General features: G+C 39.1%; 1 protein-coding gene and 1 long non-coding RNA gene across 2 annotated transcripts in view; one reads left to right on the plus strand and one right to left on the minus strand.

Annotated features, from left to right (window-relative positions):
* Positions 1-24,013, plus strand: part of LOC110883025 — a 32,962-nt gene extending 8,949 nt beyond the window's left edge. The window contains exons 4-9 of the mRNA XM_035982249.1: positions 3,145-3,583; positions 3,688-4,088; positions 15,149-15,451; positions 15,577-16,150; positions 22,755-23,413; positions 23,499-24,013. Of these exons, the coding sequence (XP_035838142.1) occupies positions 3,145-3,583; positions 3,688-4,088; positions 15,149-15,451; positions 15,577-16,150; positions 22,755-23,413; positions 23,499-24,013 (2,891 nt within the window). The remainder of the gene's footprint in view (positions 1-3,144; positions 3,584-3,687; positions 4,089-15,148; positions 15,452-15,576; positions 16,151-22,754; positions 23,414-23,498) is intronic.
* Positions 24,014-24,232: 219 nt separating this feature from the next.
* On the minus strand, positions 24,233-25,047 carry LOC110883129. Its single transcript, XR_002560374.2, has 2 exons — positions 24,861-25,047; positions 24,233-24,377 (listed from the first exon to the last, which is right to left on the minus strand). It is a non-coding gene; the product is annotated as an uncharacterized LOC110883129 (long non-coding RNA).
* Positions 25,048-25,447: the final 400 nt, after the last annotated feature.

Raw genomic sequence — 25,447 nt, forward strand, 5'->3', positions numbered from 1 at the left:
ATAAGCCAGAAAAGTTAAGTTATATTATTAAACAAAAGGATCATTAACCCTTTCAAAAAGTTGTCAAAATTGCCAACCCACATTTCTACCAGCAAAACGTGGCCCGTCCACATGGGTTGGCAAAGGGTGTCCATTGTCTATGCGGTCTTAGCATTGTGCAGGAAATAAAAGCGGCAGGATCACAAAGGCTTCATCCCCCAAACAGAGGATCCCTCCACCTTTTGCAATCCTACCCATTGTCCAAAGGATCCAGGATCCTTAACCCTAAGAAACTATTGTTCAGAGATTACAGACCATAATTGTTTCAAACATCAACAACCACAAAAAACCACTACCAATCCTAAAAAATTGGGCTCCGGCCTAGTCTCGAAATATCCATCATCGCCCAATCATGCAGCCTACACCTTCGCTGCTTCATCACCACCAGCATCTCCACCTTGATCCTTCTCAGCATCACCACCTTCCAGCATGGGGATCTCCTCAGCCTCATCCTCGTCCTCCAGGTCTGCCAGCCTTGCCTTCCAACCTTCAACATCCCACGAGCTTTTGTCAAAGGTAGGATCCTGAGCCTCCTCGGCCATCTGAAGTTGTATCTTATACATAGCAATTGCCGCGGAGACCTTAGCATCTTGGGTGATCTCCTGCTTCTCGTTATCCATATCAATCAACCTCTGAGCAGCCTCAGCCTTCATGACCCGGAGTTCCTTCTCAAGATCTCCTATCTTGAGATCCTTAAGCACGCCCATTTGTTGAAGGTCAGCAATCTGGCTCTCTTGGTCCTCAACATGGCCAAGATAGGTCTCAATCTCGGCAAGTTTCTGCAACAGGAGAAGAAAAAAATAAGCATAGGATCAGGTGATCCTCAAGAAAAGCAGGATATGCTAGGCGGATAACCTACAGGGGCAGTGATCCTTACCTCATTCACATAGTCAAGGAATTGCTGACGAAGGAGGGGAAATCCTTGGAGATCTTCAGAGGTTTTTCTCTTTTTTCCCTTACCCCGGATAGACGCTTTGGGAGCTGATGCTGAAGGACTGGCAGCAGGAGCCTTCTTCTTTGAAGATGTGACATTGGCAAGATCACTTATCCCAAACTTGGAAGCAGATTTAACAGACCTGGCAGATTTTCCAGCACCTACACAATTCAAAAACAAGATAAGTACCCATGTTAAATTAAATACTTTTACATAAAACTTATTTTCTGTAAGGATACTTACTTGACATTGTGGCAGATGCAGAGGATATCTCTTGAGAATCTTGGATAGTGATTTGGAAGCTTCTAACTTCAGGATCAAGCTTTTTGAAAGCTAACACTCTCTCTTTTGCAGCAGGGGTTAATTTCAGACGAGCAATGGAAATAGCTGCATAAAAGACAAAGGAAAAAAGACATCAGTGATCCTCATCGTATGAGACAGGACTGATAGTGATCCTTCGAGGATCCTATACCCTACCATGAGTGGCCCATTCCTTGGGCAGATCCTTCCCATCCGGGATAGAATCCCTCTTAACAAAGAAGAACCGACGTTTCCAGTTGGTATCATTCTTAGTAACTTTGAAGATTGGGTGATCCTCCCCAGCTTTCCGTTTCAACAAATATCGGTGAGAACCGAAGGTGGTGAGATCGTAAAATTCAGCTAACTCCGCCATCCCCAGATCAATCCCTTCCTGCTCGATGATCCTCTCGAAGGTATAAAGAACCCTCCAGATCATCGGCATAGCTTGGATGTAAGAGATGCCGGTTAAGGAAAAGAAAGACTGGGTAAAGTCTGGAAAAGGATACGAGTACCCTATAGCAAACGGGGTAGCAGGAAAAGCCACCCAGACATCCGAGATATAGTCGCTCAAAGCAGTAGGATCAAAGGATTTAAAAACGGCATTCGCCGGAAAGCAGTGACGAATTTTGTCTACGTAAGCATCACTAAAGCAACACCTCTCCGTAGGAGAGTCCTTGATAATCCCCTGGCTTTTTAAGGGACTATCCTTCTTGGAATCCTTGTGTGGAGAATTCCGGAGCAACATATTTTGTGACGGAATAGAAACAGAGACGGAGTAGAAAAAACAGAGTAAAGAAAAGGAAGAAGGGAAAGAGAGAAGAAGAGGATACCTGAACAACCTTCGATGCAGAATATAAGGGGAGTGTATCTTGAATTTAAATACAAACTGATCCTGACCCTATCTCCTATTTATAATGATGATTTGCAGGGATTGTCACATCTGTGACGTAATTATCACAACGGCTAGTCCATGTGTAACGGCTAGTTATCCGGAATCGCCCGTTAGAGATAAGATCATAACAAAATATAACTCGTCTATTTACAATTAACTCCTTATATTTTGGGGGCAATTGTTAGGGCTGGATTTTTACTATAAGTGATCCTTATACGTGATCCTAACCAGTGATCCTTGTTTCTTTGGCAGGCAGTGATCCTCAGCCGGACTTCAGGATCAGGATCATGGGACGTTATGGTGATCCTTATACTAACGGTCACCTTCGCTTACTACAATATTATTTTGCAGGAACATCTAGCAGGATATGCTCTAGGCATCATGATCAAGGAACGCGTTTTCACAATTATGGCAAGAGCTAAATTGAAGATAGACGTTGTACCGGATATGGAAACTTGGCTTGATCTAAGGGCAGCAATTTAGGCTAGATTATCTTTATTTCTAAAGGGGTAATGAGCTGATAATTAGTCATTTTACCTAAAATAGGTCACCCACACATGTATAAATACCACTCTTCCTCATTCGGAAGAACACACACGACATACGACACAACTCTCAAACACTTAGACACTCAGTGATCCTTGTACTCAGCTCATTACTATCCGAAGTTGTAATCATATTTTTGTTATATTGAAGTTGGTGATCGGTAGTTGCCATCACCCGAGGTTTTTTATGCCGGAGATCATTCATTGATCAAGGGCTTTTTCCTCGTATAAATCATTGTGTCTTTGCATCTTTTATCACAGAAGTGATCCTTTATTTTCATAATTAACCAAGCATCATGCCCCGTTTACATAAAGTTTGGTTACATTATCCTTGTGTGATTTTTGACCAAAACAATTAGTACTTTATTTATTAGTTAAATAAACTGTATTCCTTAATTTATTCATTATTGAGTGATCAATTTGTTTTTTGTCAGATTATTTGGATCATGGTAATCAAAGCCTTAAATGTGAGATGTGTGATTCATTGTTATGGACTGACGAAGGTGGTAAAGGGAGAATTACATTGGGTAAGTTAACCTATAGCTTATGTTGTGGTTATGGAAAAGTGGAGCTTCCGGATTTGAAAGAGCCTTCTTCAATATACAAGGATCTATTTGCAAATTCTAATGAAAACAGCAAGTATTTTCTAAAGAATATTCGTCGATATAATTCTATGTTCGCCTTCACATCCATGGGTGGAAAAGTAGATTCGAGCATCAATAGTGGTAGGGCACCATATGTATTTCGTATAAGTGGACAGAATTTTCATTCATTAGGTGGTTTGGTACCTGGACCTGGAAAACAGCCAAAGTTCTCCCAGCTTTATATTTATGACACTGAGAATGAAGTTTCAAATCGAAATAAGTTGTTCAGGTATTTCATACCAACTATTATTCTTTTTAGTTTTTGTAATTTACCAATATATAGATGTTATGTTATGTGCTATATTTACTTAACACGTTTTTCTTAATTCACAGTGACTCCACAAATAAGTCCGACTTGCATTTAAAGCAAATAGATCTTCATCTCATAAAGTTTATAAAAGACTTCCTGGATAATAATAATCAGTTGGTTAAAAGTTACAGAATAGCAAGAAACCACTTCAATGATAATCCTAATGAAAACTTCAAACTTCGTATCATTTACAAAAGAGATCTTGATGGTCGTACTTACAACTTGCCTTCATCTTCTGAAGTTGCTGCATTGATTGTTGGGGGTATCCAAGAAATAGTTGACCATCGTGATATTGTTGTTGAGTCTCACACTGAAGGTCTTCAACGAATAAGTGAACTTCATCCATCATATCTTGCACTTCAGTATCCAATTCTTTTTCCCAATGGTGATGACGGATATAGAATAGACATTCCTCATAGGGATGGTATAAGTACTTTAAAGAAAATTCGTCCCAAGTGTACAATGAGAGAATTCTTTGCTTATAGAATCCAAGATCGATCAACTTCATTTTCGCTAATATTAAATGCTCGCAGATTGTTCCAGCAATTTTTGGTTGATGCATATACCATGTGTTTTGGTCAAAAATCACACAAGGATAATGTAACCAAACTTTATGTAAACGGGGTATGATGCTTGGTTAACTATGAAAATAAAGGATCACTTCAGTGATAAAGATGCAAAGACACAATGATTTATACGAGGAAAAAGCCCTTGATCAATGAATGATCTCCGGCATAAAAAACCTCGGGTGATGGCAACTACCGATCACCAACTTCAATATAACAAAAATATGATTACAACTTTGGATGATAATGAGCTGAGTACAAGGATCACTATTGCTTTTGGTGTCTAAGTGTGTGAGAGTTGCGTTGTATGTCGTGTGTGTTCTTCCGAATGAGGAAGAGTGGTATTTATACAAGTGTTGGTGACTTATTTTAGGTAAAAGGACTAATTATCAGCTCATTACCCCTTTAGAAATAAAGATAATCTAGCCTAAATTGCTGCCCATGAATCAAGCCATGTTTCCATATCCTGTGCAACGTCTTTCTTCAATTAAGCTCTTGCCATAATTGTGAAGACGCGTCCCTGGATCATGATGTCTAGAGCATATCCTGCTAGATGTTCCTGCAAAACAATATTGTATTAAGCGGAAGTGGCCGTTAGTATGAGGATCACCATAATGTCCCATGATCCTGATCCTGAAGTTCTGCTGAGGATCACTGTCTGCCAAAGAAACAAGGATCACTGGTTAGGATCACGTATAAGGATCACCTATAATGAAAATCCAGCCCTAACAATTGCCCCCAAAATATAAGGAGTTAATTGTAAATAGACGAGTTATATTTTGTTTTGATCTTATCTCTAACGGGCGATTCCGAATAACTAGCCGTTACACATGGACTAGCCGTTGTGATAATTACGTCACAGATGTGACAATCCCTGCAAATCATCATTATAAATAGGAGATAGGGTTAGGATTATTCTGTATTTAAATTCGAGGTATCTTCCCTTTATAATCACTACCGAAGACTTGATCAGGTATCCTCTTCTTCTCTCTTTCCCTTCTTCCTTCCCTTTGCTCTGTTTTTTGCTTCTACTCTGTTTCCGTCTTGTCATAAACATGTTGCTCCGGAATTCTCCACACAAGGATTCTAAGAAGGATAGTCCCTTAAAAAGCCAGGGGATTATCAAGGATTCTCCTACGGAGAGGTGTTGTTTTACTGATGTTCACATAGACAGAATTCGTCATTGTTTCCCGGCGAATGCGGTTTTCAAGTCCTTCACACCTACCCCTCTGAGTGATTCTGTTTCGGATACCTGGGTGGCTTTTCCTGCTACTCCATTCACCATAGGGTATTCATATCCTTTTCCATCCTTCACCCAATCCTTCTTTTCTTTAACCGGCATCTCTTATATCCAAGCTATGCCGATGATCTGGAGGGTTCTGTATACCTTCGAAAGGATCATTGAGCAGAGAGGGATTGATTTGGGGATGACGGAGTTGGCCGAGTTTTACGATCTTACCACTTTTGGCTCTTACCGGTATCTGCTGAAACGGAAAGCCGGGGAGGATCACCCTGTCTTCAAGGTCACCAAGAATGATACCAACTGGAAGCGTCGTTTTTTCTTTGTTAGAAGGGATTCCATCCCGGATGGGAAGGATCTGCCCAAAGAATGGGCCACTCATGGTAGGATAGAGGATCCTCGAAGGATCACTATCAGCCCTGTCTCACATTATGAGGGTCACTAATATCTCTTTTTATTTCTTGTGCAGCTATATCCATTGCTCATCTGAAATTAAGCCCTGCTGCAAAAGAGAGAGTTCTAGCTTTTAAAAAGCTTGATCCTGAAGTTAGAAGCTTCCAAGTCACTATCCAAGATTCTCAAGAGATATCCTCTGCATCTGCCACAATGTCAAGTAAGTATCCTCATAGAAAGTAAGTTTTATGTAAGAGTATTTAATTTGACAAGGGAACTTATCTTGTTTCTGAATTGTGTAGGTGCTGGAAAATCCGCCAGGTCTGTCAAATCTGCCTCTAAATTTGGGTTAAGTGATCTTGCCAATGTTACGTCTTCAAAGAAGAAGGCTCCTGCTGCCAGTCCTTCAGCATCAGCTCCCAAAGCGTCTATCCGGGGCAAGGGAAAAAAGAGGAAAACCTCTGAAGATCTCCAAGGATTTCCCCTCCTCCGTCAGCAATTCCTTGACTACGTGAATGAGGTAAGGATCACTGCCCCTGTTGGTCATCCGTTTCGAATATCCTGTTTGTGTATCCTGTTTCTTCGAGGATCATCCGGTTCTGAACTTACCTTATTTCCCTATTTGCAGAAACTTGCCGAGATTGAGACTTATCTTGGCCATGTTGAGGACCAGGAGAGCCAAATTGCCGATCTCCAGCAAATGGGTGTGTTAAAGGATCTCAAGATAGGAGATCTTGAGAAGGAACTCCGGGTCATGAAGGCTGAGGCTGCTCAGAGGTTGATCGATATGGATAACGAGAAGCAGGAGATCACCTAAGATGCTAAGGTCTCCGCGGCAATTGCTATGTACAAGATACAACTTCAGATGGCTGAGGAGGCTCAGGATCCTACCTTTGACAAAAGCTCGTGGGACATTGAAGGTTGGAAGGCAAGGCTGGCGGACCTGGAGGACGAGGATGAGGCTGAGGAGATCCCCATGCTGGAAGGTGGTGATGCTGAGAAGGATCAAGGTGGAGATGCTGGTGGTGATGAAGCAGCGAAGGTGTAGGCTGCATGATTGGGCGATGATGGATATTTCGAGACTAGGCCGGAGCCCAATTTTTTAGGTTTGATAGTGGTTTTTTGTGGTTGTTGATGGTTTGAAACAATTATGGTCTGTAATCTTCGAACAATAGTTTTTAGGGTAAAGGATCCTGGATCCTTCGAACAATAGGTAGGATTGCAAAAGGTGGAGGGATCCTCTGTTTGGGGGATGAAACCTTTGTGATCCTGCCGCTTTTATTTCCTGCAAAATGCTAAGACCGCACAGACAATGGACACCCTTTGCCAACCCATGTGGACGGGCCACGTTTTGCTGGTAGAAATGTGGGTTGGCAATTTTGACAACTTTTTTGAAAGGGTTAAAGATCCTTTTGTTAATAATATAACTTTAATCTTTCTGACTTATCTTGTGTTGTTATCCTTCAATAATCCTCTTATTTCTCAATTGCTGTATTTGTTAAAATAACAAGAGTTGAAAAAGTGTTTAATAAACTTAGGATATGATCCTAGATCAAATATCCTCATATTGAAGATTCTCAAAGTGTTTTAGTTCAAGGATCATAGGTTCGGTTGCCAAAGTATAAGGGTTGGTTAGGATAAAGAGTATAATCAAAATAGTCAAGGATCATACCTGAGGATCCAAGTTAGGATCCTAACCTTCGATCGGGATAACCACAAGTAAAAACTTTAATGGATGATAAGGATTAAGGATCCTTATTTGTTTAACTTCGAGAACCTGAAAGATGGAACATATCTTGGGACTAAGCCAATGTAAGAGATAAATTAGCAACTGGGGACATGCCCAAAGGATAACCGAGAATGATCCCGGAGGATCACTGGGGACAAGCCCAAAGGATAACTGGGGATGATCCCGGAGGATCACTGGGGACAAGCCCAAAGGATCGTATGTAAACTGGAGTATGGCCCTTACTGGCGACTATCCAAACTTAGTGACATGAAAATGTCAAAACCTTAGCTAACGTGAAAACGTTAGAAACCTTAGGAACGGATGTATGGTACGTCTACCATTATACGGAGGATCCTAAATATAGCCAGTACGATGAGGTTGTCAGCCCCGGAAGTGGGTACTGGTCCCAAAGACGTGAACTATATCAGGATCATCGAGCGCTGCTGGCGGAAACTGGGGATAATCCCAAGGATAACTGGGGTTAGACCCAAGGATCTGCGGTGCTTTTGGAGATCTTTGACGATTTGCTGAAGATACCTGAACTATCATAACTCAAATGGTTTGTGAGTAGAGGATGAAGGATACATGATCCTTATCCTTATGTAAAAAATAAGAAAGTGCAATAGTTTCTAGGATAAGCATATTACCAGAGTAGGGATCACTGATATCACCGGGATCCTTTAAGGATACTGTAAGGATCACGTGCACGGAGGATCATGTTCACATGAAATATTTCTTTAAGTGAACAACATTCCAGGCTCTTGGCAACAAGTTTCCTTCCATGGTTAGCAACCTGTATGCCCCCTTTCCTGCTTCAGCTTCAATCAAGTAGGGACCTTCCCATTTCGGTGCTAGCTTCCCGTCAGCAGGATTGATAGTATTTTGAAATGCTTTTCTCAACACCATATCTCCGACTTGGAACTTCCTTATCCTGACATTTTTGTTGTAGGTACCAGCCATTCTTTGTTGGTAGCTTGCCATCCTTATTCTAGCTAGATCCCTGACTTCCTCAATAGTATCCAAATCCTGAGCTAGGGTTGCAGCATTTTCTTCAGGATCACGAGCAATTGTTCTAGCAGTTGGGATCACCATCTCTGTTGGGATCACTGCTTCCGCCCCAAATACTAAAGAGAAAGGTGTTTGACCAGTGGCATTCTTGGGAGTTGTTCTATCAGCCCATAGCACATAAGGTAACTCCTCTGCCCATTTCCCCTTCTTGGATCCTAGCTTCTTCTTCAGATTGTTGATGATGATCTTGTTGGATGATTCTGCTTGACCATTGGCTTGTGGATGAACTGGTGTTGATGTTATCATCTTGATTCCCCAACTGTCACAAAAGTTAGTGGTTCTGCTTCCAATGAATTGGGAGCCATTATCACATACAATTTCAGAGGGAATGCCAAATCTAGTTATAATGTTTCTTTTAATGAAGGATATGACTTCCTTTTCTCTGACTTGAGCGAAGGCTTCAGCTTCTATCCACTTGGAAAAATAGTCAGTCATGGCAAGCATAAATACTTTTCCACCAGGTGCTTTAGGGAGCTTGCCAACTATATCCATTCCCCATCTCATGAATGGCCAAGAGGATGGTATTGGGTGTAAAAATTCAGCTGGCTGATGGAGGATATTGCTATGCCTTTGGCAAGGATCACATTTCTTAGCATACTCTACAGCATCCCTTTTCATGGTTGGCCAGTAGTATCCTGTTCTAAGGATCCTTGAGAATAATGCCCTGCCCCCAGTGTGGTTTCCGCAATCTCCTTCATGGAAATCTTTCAACACTTCCTCGATTTCAGGATCCTCGATACATCTCAAATATGGTCCTGCAAGAGATCGCTTATATAATACATTATTCAAAGTTGTAAATTGAGATACCTTAATCCTGAAAGCTCTAGGATTTTCTCCCGTCGGAATCTCCCCATGTTGCAAGTATCTCATGATTGGTGAGATCCATGATCCTGAATAAGATTGGGCTTCTTCACTAGGGATTATTGCAGTATCCTCTTCTATTTCCATGGCCACCTGATTTTCAATAGCAGGGGCCAGGATATGGATGATGGGGATACTTATATCTTCTGGAATCTTCAAGGATGATCCTAGGTTGGCCAATGCATCAGCCCCTGTGTTCTCCTCCCTTGGTACCTGTGTCAAGCTGAAAGAAACAAAAGAGAGTGCCAATTCTTTGACTATCTCTAAATATTTGGTTAGTTTTTCACCTTTAACAGCATAGGATCCGTTAAAGTGATTAGTGATCAATAATGAATCTACATATACTTTAAGATACTTTACCCCCATATCCTTAGCAATTTGTAAGCCAGCAATTATGGCTTCATACTCAGCCTCATTGTTAGTTGCTTGGAACTCACAGGCTATGGAGTGGGGTATTATGTCCCCCTGTGGCGATTTTAGTAGGATCCCTAGCCCTGTGCCTTTGATATTTGAGGATCCGTCAGTGTGTAGTATCCAAGGATCCTTGGTCTCATCCAGCTGCTGAACCTCCAATTCTGCTTCTTTTTGTAGATCACTACTGAAATCAGCCACAAAGTCGGCTAAGGCTTGTGATTTAATGGCTGTCCTTGGTTCATATCTTATATCATGGGCACTAAGCTTCACTGCCCACTTAGCCATTCTCCCTGACATCTCCGGTTTCCTGAGGACATTCTTAATTGGAAAATTAGTTTTAACAACAATAGTATGGGTTTCAAAATAATGCCTTAACTTAGTGGATGCCATGATTAATGCAAGAATAAGTTTTTCGAGGTGTGAGTACCTGGATTCGGCATCAAGTAGACTTTTACTTACATAGTAGATAGGATATTGTGTACCTTCGTGATCCTTGACAAGGACAGCACTTACAGCGGTTGAGGATACCGCCAGGTATAAGGATAACACATCTCCTTTTTCCGGTTTTGCTAATGCTGGTGCTGAGGACATATATTCTTTAAGGGCTTGTAGAGCGTTCTCATGCTTCTCAGTCCATTCAAACTTCTTATTCTTCCTTAGGATATCGTAGAATTCTTTGCATTTTTCTGAGGATTTCGATATGAACCTGTTCAAAGCTGCTATCCTGCCTGTCAGTCTTTGAACATCCTTGGCATTGGCAGGAGATTTGATATTTACTAATGCTTTGATTTGTTCCGGGCTTGCTTCAATGCCCCTCTGAGTTACCATGTATCCTAAGAACTTTCCTGCCTTAACACCAAAATGGCATTTTGAAGGATTAAGTTTCATGTTGTAATTATCAAGGATATCGAATGCTTCTTCTAAGTCCCTTAGGTGATCCTCAGCTTTCTTTGACTTGACCACCATATCATCTATGTACACCTCCATAGTTTTTCCAATTTGATCTTTGAACATCATATTTACCAGCCTTTGATATGTTGCACCTGCATTTCTTAGTCCAAAAGGCATGGCAATATAACAATATAAACCGGTTGGGGTCATAAAGGCTGTATCCTCTTGGTCAGATGGTTCCATCTGGATTTGTTGGAACCCAGATGATGCATCCATAAAGGTCAACAGTTCATGCCCCGCTGTTGCATCCACCATGGAGTCAATGTGGGGTAATGGGAAAGGATCCTTGGGACATGCCTTGTTCAGATCAGTGAAGTCGACACATACCCTCCACTTTCCGTTTTTCTTTTGGACAACAACCACATTGGCTAACCATTTAGGATATTTTACCTCTCTGATCATACCTGCTCGAAGTAGTCTCTCTACTTCTTCTTGGATAATGGCATTCCTTTCTGGTGCAAACTTCCTCCTTTTTTGATGGATTGGTTTGATAGACCTGTCAATGCCAAGTTTGTGAGTAATAATATCCTTAGATATACCTGTCATATCTTCATGTTTCCAAGCAAAGGTAGATTTTCTTCTTTTGAGGAAGGATATTATGTCTTCTTTCATCTTGCCAAGGATCCCTGATCCGATATAGATTTTTGATTCAGGATCACTAGGATCCAAGAGGATTTCATCTACATCTTGTTCCCTTGCCTCCAAGACATTCCTTGGAGGATACTGTAATTGCTATTGCTCCCTTGGCTTCGAGGTTGGCTTCATAGATGAGGTATAACAATCCTTAGCCTCCTGCTGGTCACTATCGATCTTGATTATTCCCCATGGGCTAGGGAGCTTCACACATTGATGGTAGGTAGATGGGACTGCTTTCATATCATGTATCCAAGGCCTGCCAAGGATAACGTTGCAACAAGATAAACAGTCAATAACACAAAATTTTTGGTAATTATGTAATCCTTCCACGTAGATTGGGAGTTTGATGTCCCCCAGAGTTTTCTTCGTTTCCCCACTGAATCCTACAAGCACGGAGGATCTTGGTGTGATGTCTGATTCTGGGATTCCCATCTTCTTCAAGACATCAAGCTGGATAATGTTCACTGAGCTCCCTTCGTCAATAAGGATCCTGCGGACAAAATGGTTAGAGATAAAGAGAGTGATAACTAAACTATCATGGTGAGGATCCTGAATGTTAATGCGATCATCCTCATCAAATGTTATCATCTTCCCTTCTGAGACACTTGAGGTTCTAATAGGCCTTTCTCCATTATCCATTTTTGATTCTTTTGCATGTCTTTTGGCCGCTGAAAAGGATGTACCACAGATGTCTGATCCTCCGGATATAAAGTTAATCACTTGTGCGTTTGCCGGAGGTGCTGGAGCCTTTTCAGGGATCCTTTCAGGATCCTGGGTCCTTTGCTTTTTTCTCCCCAACAATTCTTTTAGATGCCCCTTGCTTAGCAGGTATCCAATTTCTTTTCTTAAGGCTATGCAATCTTCAGTTAGATGCCCGAAATCCTCATGGTATGCACACCATTTGGACTTATCCTTAGTCCCGGATGGTTTATCATTCTTCCTGGGCCATCTGGCTTTTTCACCTAGATTCTGCATTGCAAGGATCAGTTCATGATTATCAACGGAGAAACAATATTCTGAGATTGGAGGATAATCTTCATCATCCTCTTCCTGGTCAACAGCATGCACATTCTTGTTCTCATTCCTATGGTAGGATTTGAATTTGTTGCTCTTGAAGGAGGATCCTTGCTTCTCCGGTTTTGAGGATCCCACTTGTCTTTCCTGGATCCTCTTGTCATCCTCTAGCCGGATAAACCTGAGTGCTCGAGTTCTTACTTCATCTAAATTCCTGCATGGTGTCATAACAAGATCATCATAGAATAATGAATCCTTAAGCAGTCCCATTTTGAAGGCTTCAACAGCCGTAGCCATATCCAAGTTGGGAATGTCCAAGGATTCTTTACTAAATTTAGTTATATAATCCCTTAATGATTCATTATGAGTTTGAGTTATCCTGTACAGATCGCTAGTTAATTTTTCAAATTTTCTACTACAAGAGAATTGGTTATTGAATAAATTAACTAAATTAGCAAATGAAGTAATAGAGTAGGGGGGAAGACTTAGCAGCCACTTAAGAGCCGATCCAGTTAGAGTGGATCCAAATCCTTTACATAGGCATGCTTCCTTCAACTTTTCTGGGATAGGATTGATTTCCATCCTTTCCCTGTATTGTGCTATATGCTCCTCTGGATCCGTTGTGCCATCATACAGCTTCATGGTAGGGATATGGAACCTTTTGGGTACCTCTGCATCACAAATTGGTGGTGCAAAGCGAGATACCTTGTGGCTCCCATCTGCAATCTCTGGGATAGACTTGACTACCCCTGGGACACTTGAGATCATGTCCTTTAGTTTCTGTAATTCCCTGGCCATAGCATGATTGGTACCTGTATCCTGCATGAATCCATGGTTAGTGGTAGGATAATTATTTAAAGTGTTACCTCCCATTGGGTTCAAGTTAGGGAATCCAAATTGCTGGGATTCTGGAACAGTGGAAGCAATGGTCTGCATTGGAATGAAGTCCCCTTGATGGACATCTAGACTTCCTGTTTGCAAACTTTTTAGGGATCCTGGTATCTGGAAGGATCCTGGTGTCTGGGATGATCCGGGAACGAAGGAGGATCCTTGAACCTGGGATGATCCTGGAACAAAGGAGGATCCTTGAACCTGGGATGATCCTGGAACAAAGGAGGATCCTTGAACCTGGGATGATCCTGGAACAAAGGAGGATCCTTGGCCCTGGAATGATCCTGGAACAAAGTAGGATCCTCGAAACTGCTGTGCCCCCGGATAGGCTCCTGAATTCATGAAGGATCCCATGTACTGAGGATAGGATCCTACTGGCTGAAAATGTGAGCCTGATGTCTGAGTCATTGCTGCCGAGTTAAGATGTGATCCTCTTGACTCCCCTATGATTTGCACGTCCGGGATCCCTGATGGCTGGGAAGTGATCATTGGAGTATCGAAGCTCAAGGATTTGGGCATCAGTGGAGAATGATCCTCCGCCGCTTTCTTTTGTCTTTTGAGATCTCCAATTTCCCTGAGGATCCTTTCGTTAGTTTCATCTTGCCGCTGCATACGATCCTTCATCTGCAAAATTAAAGCAAATACATCACTAGTATTGGGAATAGAAGAATTCATAGCAGAAGAAGATAGAGGTTTAGAGAAAGTGGGAGTTGATCTCTTCTCAGTATTTTTCTGAGATCCTGCCGGTGGAGGAGGCAAGGTGATCTGTGATGAGGTGACCGCAGACATCGCCGTGGACGTGTTCTTCAATGATGAAGCCATGTAACTCTTTGAAATGATTTCGAAAAAAGATTTTCTTATGAATGAAGCACCAATTGCCCCACGGTGGGCGCCAAACTGTTTTGGTCAAAAATCACACAAGGATAATGTAACCAAACTTTATGTAAACGGGGTATGATGCTTGGTTAACTATGAAAATAAAGGATCACTTCAGTGATAAAGATGCAAAGACACAATGATTTATACGAGGAAAAAGCCCTTGATCAATGAATGATCTCCGGCATAAAAAACCTCGGGTGATGGCAACTACCGATCACCAACTTCAATATAACAAAAATATGATTACAACTTTGGATGATAATGAGCTGAGTACAAGGATCACTATTGCTTTTGGTGTCTAAGTGTGTGAGAGTTGCGTTGTATGTCGTGTGTGTTCTTCCGAATGAGGAAGAGTGGTATTTATACAAGTGTTGGTGACTTATTTTAGGTAAAAGGACTAATTATCAGCTCATTACCCCTTTAGAAATAAAGATAATCTAGCCTAAATTGCTGCCCATGAATCAAGCCATGTTTCCATATCCTGTGCAACGTCTTTCTTCAATTAAGCTCTTGCCATAATTGTGAAGACGCGTCCCTGGATCATGATGTCTAGAGCATATCCTGCTAGATGTTCCTGCAAAACAATATTGTATTAAGCGGAAGTGGCCGTTAGTATGAGGATCACCATAATGTCCCATGATCCTGATCCTGAAGTTCTGCTGAGGATCACTGTCTGCCAAAGAAACAAGGATCACTGGTTAGGATCACGTATAAGGATCACCTATAATGAAAATCCAGCCCTAACACCATGATCAAGAGTGAAAGACTTAATTATATCCGTTTTCAACAGAAACATCTTAGGTCTGAAACATACACAAATCTTCAAAAATTTAAGAATGAAGGAAAAGAGGATCTATCTAATACTGGGGTACGGTTAGTACTACCATCATCTTTTACTGGTGGTTCTCGGTATATGCAGCAAAACTATCTAGATGCTATGGCTATATGCAAATGGTTTGGATATCCTGATTTTTTCATTACGGTGACATGTAATCCTAAGTGGCCAGAGATTATCCGATACCTTCGAAATACTTCTATTAAGCAAGAGGACAGACCAGATATTATATGTCGTTTGTTTAAGATGAAACTGGATTCAATTATAAAGGATTTGAAGGACAAGAAAGTGTTTGGAGCACTAAGTGCAGGTATAAATACAATTTAAATATTATTATTATTATTATTATTATTATTGTTATTATTATTATTATATTATGATTAATTTTATGATTAAATTTTTACAGTTTCTCTAATATCATTAGTTTTTTTGTAGCGGTTTATACTGTTGAATTTCAAAAACGTGGATTGCCACATGCTCACATTTGTATATTTTTGAAACCTGAATCCAAGCTTCTCTCTGTTGATCATGTAGACAAATTCATTTCTGCTGAGATACCAGATAAGATTGAAGATCCCGCTCTTTATGCTCTTGTATCCGAATTTATGATGCATGGTCCATGTGGAAATGCAAATCCCAATTGTCCTTGTATGGTTGATAATAGATGTTCAAAAAAATTTCCAAAAAAATTCATTAATGAAACAATTACCGATGCTGAAGGTTTCCCTGTATACAGAAGAAGAGATAATGGAAACACCATTATCAAGTCCAGAGTTCAATTAGACAACAGAAGTGTCGTTCCATATAATCCGCTTCTTTTGAAAAGATACCAAGCTCACATTAATGTAGAATGGTGCAATCAAGCGGGTTCTATCAAATATTTGTTTAAGTACATTAATAAAGGTCCAGACAAAGCATCGCTTGTGGTGTCAAATGGAGACGGTACAAATAACGAACAAACAGCAAAGGATGAGATCAAAGCTTATTATGTGTCACGGCCCCCGACCCGGTTTGACCCGTTTCAGGAGCCGCGGAACAGAAATCCTGCGGTATTTAATTTAGGCGACAGCGGAAGTCTTTTTAAAACAGGATCTTTAGTATTAAAACTGCTCATTAGTAATTTACAATAATGTGATTTCAATGGAAATCTTTATTTTCCAAAACATGTTTCTTTATTTATTTACACTGAGCCACTTTTCTAAGCTGGTAGTGCTTCCTGGCACTTTTCTTTGCTCACAACAGATTACCTGAAACATGTTTGAAAAAGGTTTTGTCAGCGGGGAAATACTGAGTGAGTTCATTCAGTTTTTAGGAAATGACTCATAGTTATAAATTACAGCATAAGAGCGATTACAATGGTTCATATCTTATTTTTATCTGGCTTTCTGTCACAATGGTGACAAGTCACAATGGTGACGATGGTCATACCACTATTAGGTCAATGAACTCTAATAGTGACGTTTCTCCCTAGTAGGTCAATGAACCTAACTGGGAGACATAGTAATGTGCACAATACCCCACTAACCAATAAATCAAGATATCCACGACTTAGTCCCTGTAATTATAACACTTTTAAAAATAATTTGGAGTATTGTAAAACAGTTGATAAAAAGAAGAATGACTCACATTGCAGATTTTAACGAGCAGTGTATAAGCCTACTGATTAGCCTTGATTATTTCTAATTTAACAATAATGCACACAAAACAGGATTAGTGATCAATACAGCAGTTACGATAATTCCCCGAGATCAATTTTGACAATGAATGTCCAAGTGCAATACTTCGGCTCATTTATCAAAATGACAAACGATAAAGTATAGTACTTCAACTCGTATATCGAATTATCGACAACGACAAAGTACAATGCTTCGGCTCATTATCGAATTATCGACAACGATAAAGCATAGCCCAATGTGGGCGGCACTTAGACATTCTTTGAATGTATTGATTCCGGAAACTGAATCGTAATAGCGATCGAGTAATTACCCTGTTCTGTGGCAGCGATTTGATAATTGTGTGTGTGTGTTGGACTGTTTTGCTTATAACTCGTCCTACGTAACTCCGCTTTTCGTCGTTCAAGTGCCAAAATTCAAGTCCCAACCCCTGCTATTTATACTGAAAATTTGTCACACTAGCGTAGCGCGAGGGGTACCCCCTTAGCCGTCGCGCTACGCGAGTGACCACCCTATTTTCATAGGGTAGCCCTTCGTGCAGGTAGGCTTGCTGTGTTGTCAGTTTTTAATTTTTCGAATTTTATAATTAGTTATGAAGATAATCGTTGGCTAGGGTTTATCCCCCCCTGAGTTTTAGGGGCCCTGATCCTGATTCTGAAAATTCTGAAAATTTTAGGGTTTGTGTAGAATCACTTGGGTGTCTCAATTAGGGTTTCCTTAATAGCTAATTAATATTCTAATTATTAATTTTAATGAGAGTTGTTACATCCTCCCCACCTTAAGAAAAATCTCGTCCTCGAGATTTACTAAAATAGATGAGAGTATTTTCACTTCATTTCTGATTCCAGTTTTCAAGTATACTCTTGTTCTCTTCAGGATTTCCATTGGACTTTTACTAACACTAGTCGTTTGTGTTTGAGAAACTTAATTTTCCGATCTTCTATTTGTAGGGGTTTCTCTATGAATTTTAGCTTTTCATTTACCTCCATATCTTGAAGAGGTACTTACCAGGGATTCGTCTGATAGATGTTTCTTAAGATTGGATACATGAAACACATCATGTACTTCAGCTAATTCTTCTGGTAAATGATAAGCTACTGGTCCTATGCGTTGGTTTATTGGAAATGGTCCTACGTATAAAAGACTTAGCTTCTTCTCTTACCGAATTTATAAATTCCTTTCCAAGGAAATACTTTCAATAGCATTTTGTCTCCAACTCGGACTTCGACGGCTTTTGTTTATTATTTGTATAGTTCTTTTAACCGTCTTCAGCCTTTCCTTCGTGATACTGAATATCACAGTTGTAATCATCGAGGATTTCCCTTTTTCCTCATGTTTAATTCTTGTTGCTCAAATATGTATCTTAAATTCTTATGACCCATATGGATAGTAAGCTTGCTTAGATAATGTTTCCTAATCTTAAGGATAACTTGTGGTTTCTAATTTTTAGGCTTACAAGTTGTAAGGCTTTCTTCGTGCTTTTGCAATTGCCTTGATGCATACACAATTACCTTTTTGTGTTGCATTACCATATATCCAAATTTTTAACTTTGAAGCATTAAAATCTTCTGTTCCTTCTGGTAAGGCTAGCTAGAAGCTTCTTTTTGTTTAGGTTCTTATTTTAGAATTAACTGTGTTAACTTAGTTAAGGATGTATTTATCTAAAAGAATCCTTAATAAACTGCCTATAGTATCCGGCTAAATTTACAAAATACCTACTTTCCATTTAAAGATTGCGAATTCTTCCATTGCTATCTTAGCAGGATCTAAGTGAATATCTTCATGATTTATCTTGTGACCTTACGTGGTTTATTTTCCTATAATCATAAATACTTCTCCGGCGGTTGCCTGGATTTTTTTATAAAGTTCTTATCACAGAGAATTCAAGTAGGGTTGGCTACTAACCAAATCTATTTCTAACACAACATTAAACTTGGCTAATTTCATAGGAATTAGGTTAGCGAAGAATTATATGACCTGAGAGTTATATTTTCCTTTTTGCATGTTTTGACTGTAAAGGTTTGTCTGAGAATGAGGTATTTATAAAACTTTGGTGTGCATCAGATTCAGTTAATACTTTTTGTGTAAACGTTGTAACCTAGGACGTACCGGCTATTACATCTGAAATGAGCTCTGTCTCCTGAGCAGTCAATTGAAAGGCTCTTGCATTCCTTTTTGCTTCTTCTGCAGGTTTGGCTTTAGTGTCAGATGGTTTGTTCAGTTTTGGACAATTTGGTCTAAGATGTCCAGTTTCTCCACAGTTGTAACAAACTGAAAATTTCTTCCTCCTGCAGTCTTCTTCCTGATGCCCCGGAATTTTGCAAAAATTGCAGTATCCTTTGCATCTTCCAAAATGCTTCCTTTTGCAAAAATTGCAAAATGAACTAGTAGAAGATTGCCCATTCCCTCCTTTAAAATCGTTATGGTTATCCGAACGGATTACCTGGGTAATCTTTTGGGCTACTTCCTTCCTTCTATTTTCTTCTCTTGTCCGTACTAGTTCGTCAGTCAGAGTATTGGCTAAATCTACCGCATCATCAATCGTGCGAGGTTTCGCAGCTTTGACGATGTTACGGATTTCAGAAATCAATCCCCAAATATATCGAGAAATAAGTACTGGCTCTGGCGAAGCCAGGGTTGGTACTACTCGAGCATATTCGAAGAATGTCGTAGTATACTTTCGACAATCTACATCAACCATTCGGTGGGTTAAAAACTTGTTTGTCATTTGTTCCTTTTCATATTCGGGACAGAATTTTCTTTCTACCAAGCTCTTAAATTCTTCCCAGTTCATAGCATACGCCATCCTTCTTCCTTTTGATTGTAACACCGTATTCCACCATTCTAGCGCTCCTTCTTTGAAAAGGTTTGACGCGTACATGACCTGATCATCCTGAGCACATTTACTTATGGCAATTACTGCCTCAGTTTTCTCTAACCAACGTAGTGCCGCAGTCGCTCCTTCGTTGCCTGCAAACTCAGATGGTTTACAAGCAAGAAATTCCTTGTAAGTGCAACCAGGTGTTGCAACTTTCATTTTCTTAGGGAGCGGCGCTGGTTGTGGTTCATTGTTATGATTAACATGATCATTGCCTCCGTTTACGCTATTACTGAAGTTATTTTCAGAAATACGTTTGCTAGGAACGGGTTGTTGTGGTTCTATTGGATTTTTAACAGCAGCAACGATGGCTGGAATAGCGTTGGCTATCCCTTGAGCTATCATTGTTGGAATAGTGTTGGCTATCCCTTGAGCAACGATATTTTCTATATCCTGCCTAGTCATATATTGATCTCCCGGTTGTTGTTCAGAATCATTAACCTCATTAACTGGTTCATTATTAGCGTTTTCCATTTGACAACTAAGTTATAGATAAATAATTAGTATACAAGAAATAATCCAATATCACACTTAATTGCACATAATCACGTATATGAACAAAATTTATAAATTTTCTAAAATTTCATGCTTCTATATACAACCGTTTTATTATTTATCTTACACATACTGATTTTATTATTACTATTACACAATAACAGTTTCATAAATCCCCTATTCTTTTTGTCAACGATATTCTAATAACTGTGTTCCCTCTTATCGTAGTTCCAGGAGATTTGTCCCCCAATCTCTTGGATCCTATTCCCAGTATCCATTAGTTCTTCACCAAAGCGAAGTTCAGCCTTATTCTTGTTACTCATTGGTGGATTTGGTAAAGGTTCTAGATGGAACTTGAGGAAAAAGCTTATAGGGATGGTTTTGTAACTGTATTTCATTAATTAACCATTCGTTTATTTGCGAGTGGATTGAAGGGTTTGGAATAGATGGTTCTAAGTTCATTGGTAGTGGTGTTTCAAGAGAGCGATTAAAAATAGTTTCATTAACAGGCTTAATAGTATTAGGGCTTGCCATTATAGAATCTAACTTTTCCTGAGATGGTAACTTTTTAATTTGCCTAGAACTTTCCCCAATTTCTATTTCCTTGGTCTTGGGTTTCTCGAGAGGTAAAGCATCGAATTCTATAGGTTCCGCTATATCTGGTATATACCTATTGAAATCTCTGGAAACTTCTACTCTTACTGGATAGAGATTTAAATTCTGAAGGGCCTCAGACAAGTTACTCATGCTGTTTAGCAAAAATAGACATAATCAGAATTCATAAAATTTATAGAAAACTTTTTAAATATTAGTTCCTACTGGGTACTATTGAAATTTACATCACACGAGGTTTTATTTAGAAATTTTATGATTTTCTTGATAAGACTTCTAGATTGTAGATAATAAAGGTACTAATACTCGAATCAAATTATTTAAAAATTTGTATGACTTACTACATTGACTAGCATATAAAGATCTGCTCATACTGTACACAATTAGTCAAATAAATAAACAAATAATCACAAAATGTAAATTAAGTATTTTCTAAATACTTAATTGGCTTAAATCAGTGGCTTGAGAAGTGGCTCTGATACCACCTTATTTCTGTCACGGCCCCCGACCCGGTTTGACCCGTTTCAGGAGCCGCGGAACAGAAATCCTGCGGTATTTAATTTAGGCGACAGCGGAAGTCTTTTTAAAACAGGATCTTTAGTATTAAAACTGCTCATTAGTAATTTACAATAATGTGATTTCAATGGAAATCTTTATTTTCCAAAACATGTTTCTTTATTTATTTACACTGAGCCACTTTTCTAAGCTGGTAGTGCTTCCTGGCACTTTTCTTTGCTCACAACAGATTACCTGAAACATGTTTGAAAAAGGTTTTGTCAGCGGGGAAATACTGAGTGAGTTCATTCAGTTTTTAGGAAATGACTCATAGTTATAAATTACAGCATAAGAGCGATTACAATGGTTCATATCTTATTTTTATCTGGCTTTCTGTCACAATGGTGACAAGTCACAATGGTGACGATGGTCATACCACTATTAGGTCAATGAACTCTAATAGTGACGTTTCTCCCTAGTAGGTCAATGAACCTAACTGGGAGACATAGTAATGTGCACAATACCCCACTAACCAATAAATCAAGATATCCACGACTTAGTCCCTGTAATTATAACACTTTTAAAAATAATTTGGAGTATTGTAAAACAGTTGATAAAAAGAAGAATGACTCACATTGCAGATTTTAACGAGCAGTGTATAAGCCTACTGATTAGCCTTGATTATTTCTAATTTAACAATAATGCACACAAAACAGGATTAGTGATCAATACAGCAGTTACGATAATTCCCCGAGATCAATTTTGACAATGAATGTCCAAGTGCAATACTTCGGCTCATTTATCAAAATGACAAACGATAAAGTATAGTACTTCAACTCGTATATCGAATTATCGACAACGACAAAGTACAATGCTTCGGCTCATTATCGAATTATCGACAACGATAAAGCATAGCCCAATGTGGGCGGCACTTAGACATTCTTTGAATGTATTGATTCCGGAAACTGAATCGTAATAGCGATCGAGTAATTACCCTGTTCTGTGGCAGCGATTTGATAATTGTGTGTGTGTGTTGGACTGTTTTGCTTATAACTCGTCCTACGTAACTCCGCTTTTCGTCGTTCAAGTGCCAAAATTCAAGTCCCAACCCCTGCTATTTATACTGAAAATTTGTCACACTAGCGTAGCGCGAGGGGTACCCCCTTAGCCGTCGCGCTACGCGAGTGACCACCCTATTTTCATAGGGTAGCCCTTCGTGCAGGTAGGCTTGCTGTGTTGTCAGTTTTTAATTTTTCGAATTTTATAATTAGTTATGAAGATAATCGTTGGCTAGGGTTTATCCCCCCCTGAGTTTTAGGGGCCCTGATCCTGATTCTGAAAATTCTGAAAATTTTAGGGTTTGTGTAGAATCACTTGGGTGTCTCAATTAGGGTTTCCTTAATAGCTAATTAATATTCTAATTATTAATTTTAATGAGAGTTGTTACATTATGATTGTAGGTACGTTTCCGTTTGTGAAGCTTCTTGGAGAATATTTGCAAATGAAGTTCACTATAGGTTTCCTCCAGTTATGAGACTTCCTTTTCATATGGAAGGTCAACAAAATGTTGTGTTTGGTGCCGAAGACGATATTGAAGAAGTGTTGGACAAGCCATCAGTCTCTTCATCCATTTTTTTAAAGTGGATGGAGATGAACAGAAATAATGAAGAAGAACGGAAACTTACGTATGTTGAGTTTCCTACAAAATTCTGTTGGAAACTAAAAGATAGAGATTGGGCAGAACGTAAAAGAAAATTATTACAGATTGGACGCATTCATTCTGTTTCCCCTGCTTTGGGTGAACCATATTTTCTTAGAATTCTTTTAAACAAAGTCAAAGGACCAAGATCATTTGAAGAAATTAGAACTGTTGATGGACAGTTGTTTCCAACCTTCAGGGATGCATGTTATGCTATGGGTTTCTTAGACGATGACATGGAATACATTGAAGCTATTAAAGAAGCGAGTTTTACGGGAGATGGTCGTTATATTCGTGCATTGTTTGTTACTTTGCTCTTGTCAAACACATTATCAAGACCTGAATTTGTTTTCGAACAAACATGGAAATACTTGGGGGATGACATTTTATACAATAGGAGAAAAGAAACAAAGAACAGAGGTTTGCTTTTGATTTATTACGCATAATAGTATTCAGATTTAATATTTTTCACATTTTTTAAATGGATTTACTATTTTCTGTACAGATCTTGTAATGTCAGATGAGAGATTGAAGAACAAGACATTGGTGGAGATTGAGAAGTACCTCATTCGAAATTGGTCGTCTTTGACACGATGGAAAACAATTCCTTATCCTGATTACGATTCCTTTGCTGTTGGAAACAATCGTCTGGTTGACGAAGAACTGTCTTTTAATGTTCCTCAGGTACAGAGCGAGTTAGATAGTCTAAAATCTTCATTGACTGACGAACAACTATCTGTTTATAATCAGATTATGACAGCCGTTGAAGGCGACAAAGGAGGTGTATTTTTTGTTTACGGATATGGAGGAACGGGGAAGACGTTTTTGTGGAAGACGTTAGCCTTATCCGTTAGGTCTAGAGAGCAGATTGTTCTAAATGTGGCTTCAAGTGGTATTGCTTCACTTCTAATGTCAAGAGGTAGAACGGCTCATTCTAGATTTCACATCCCCATAAATTTAGATGAGAGTTCTATGTGTCACATAAGGCCCGATGGTGATGTAGCTTATCTGCTTAAGTAAACTAGGTTGATTATATGGGACGAAGCACCCATGGTACATAGACATGCGTTTGAAGCTTTAGATAGATCATTTAAAGATATGGATAAATTACACTTTTCGTCCTTTATGTTTGTAGCGGGTTGCAATGGATGACCTTTAACTTCAATAATTACAGTCACAATCCTTTATTTAGAAAACTCATTACACCTTTCGTCCTTTAAGACTAACCAGGTTAAAAAATTAAGTTAAATCCGTTCACTTAAGGGTATCATGGTCATTTCATGCTTTTATTTAAATATTTCTTAATAAATAAAACAAAAAATTACATATGTAACATATCTCCCCCAATTTCTAACCCTAATCCATCTGCTTCTTTCTCCCGAGCCTGCAAAAACTCAATGTAAGCAACCTACGCAAAAGTTAAGTTCAACGAAATGCCAGAAACATAAAACAAAAGAATCATATATAACTACCAAAACCGAAAAACATAAGATTCCAACAAAAAGAAAGTACACTCACACACAAATCCCCAATTTCCAACTAAAAATCAACCAATATATATAAAATAACAAATTTAAACAAAAACTAATTCAAACTGAAATATCTTATGCAGCATCATATACCGAACACAAGATTCATACAAGACAAAGTAATTAGGCAAATTTAGAATCCCACAGTTCAATATATAAAAACGCTGACTACAAATACTATAAACCAAACCATACAAGCTGTAAAAATCAAAACTTTAAACAAATAATAACATAACAGAGTCCAAAACACAACCATACACAAACAAAGAAGCAATATCTATATTACAAGCTGCTAATAAAAAGCAAAATTAGGTTAAAATATTGGTAATTGAACTGACTCTGAAAGTGATTCTGTGAGATTCAGGTAAAGCCGTAAAGGTTGTCCTTCATTAGGGTTAACAATTGAGTACTGACCAACAGTCATCGAACTGCTTTTGATATCTTCTGCTATACACTTTGTGTGACCCGATTCGATCTCGAAGCGAATTGAATGAGCGATTGTGGATAGAAGCCCTATGATTGCAACTAAACAGAGAGCAGATCTTTGAAGCTTTATAGTTGACAGATGTATTAATCTGCAGAAGATGATTTTGAGTAGTGATTTGGGGATCTAGCAAAGGAGGTTTCTATAGTGTTTCATATTTATGTTTTTTTACTTTCCAGCAGACTTTTGATCCATTGGAGATTTGTTGTGGAGAGGGAGAAAGATGTAGGAGATGGATTAGGGTTAGGAATTAGGAAAGATATGTTATATATGTAATTTTTTGTTTTATTTATTAAGAAATATTTAAATAAAAGCATGAAATGACCATGATACCCTTAAGTGAATGGATTTAACTTAAATTTTTAACCTGGTTAGTCTTAAAGGACGAAAGGTGTAATGAGTTTTCTAAATAAAGGATTGTGACTGTAATTATTGAAGTTA

The sequence above is a fragment of the Helianthus annuus genome, chromosome 2, assembly GCF_002127325.2.
Source record: "Helianthus annuus cultivar XRQ/B chromosome 2, HanXRQr2.0-SUNRISE, whole genome shotgun sequence".
Taxonomy (NCBI): Eukaryota; Viridiplantae; Streptophyta; class Magnoliopsida; order Asterales; family Asteraceae; genus Helianthus; species Helianthus annuus.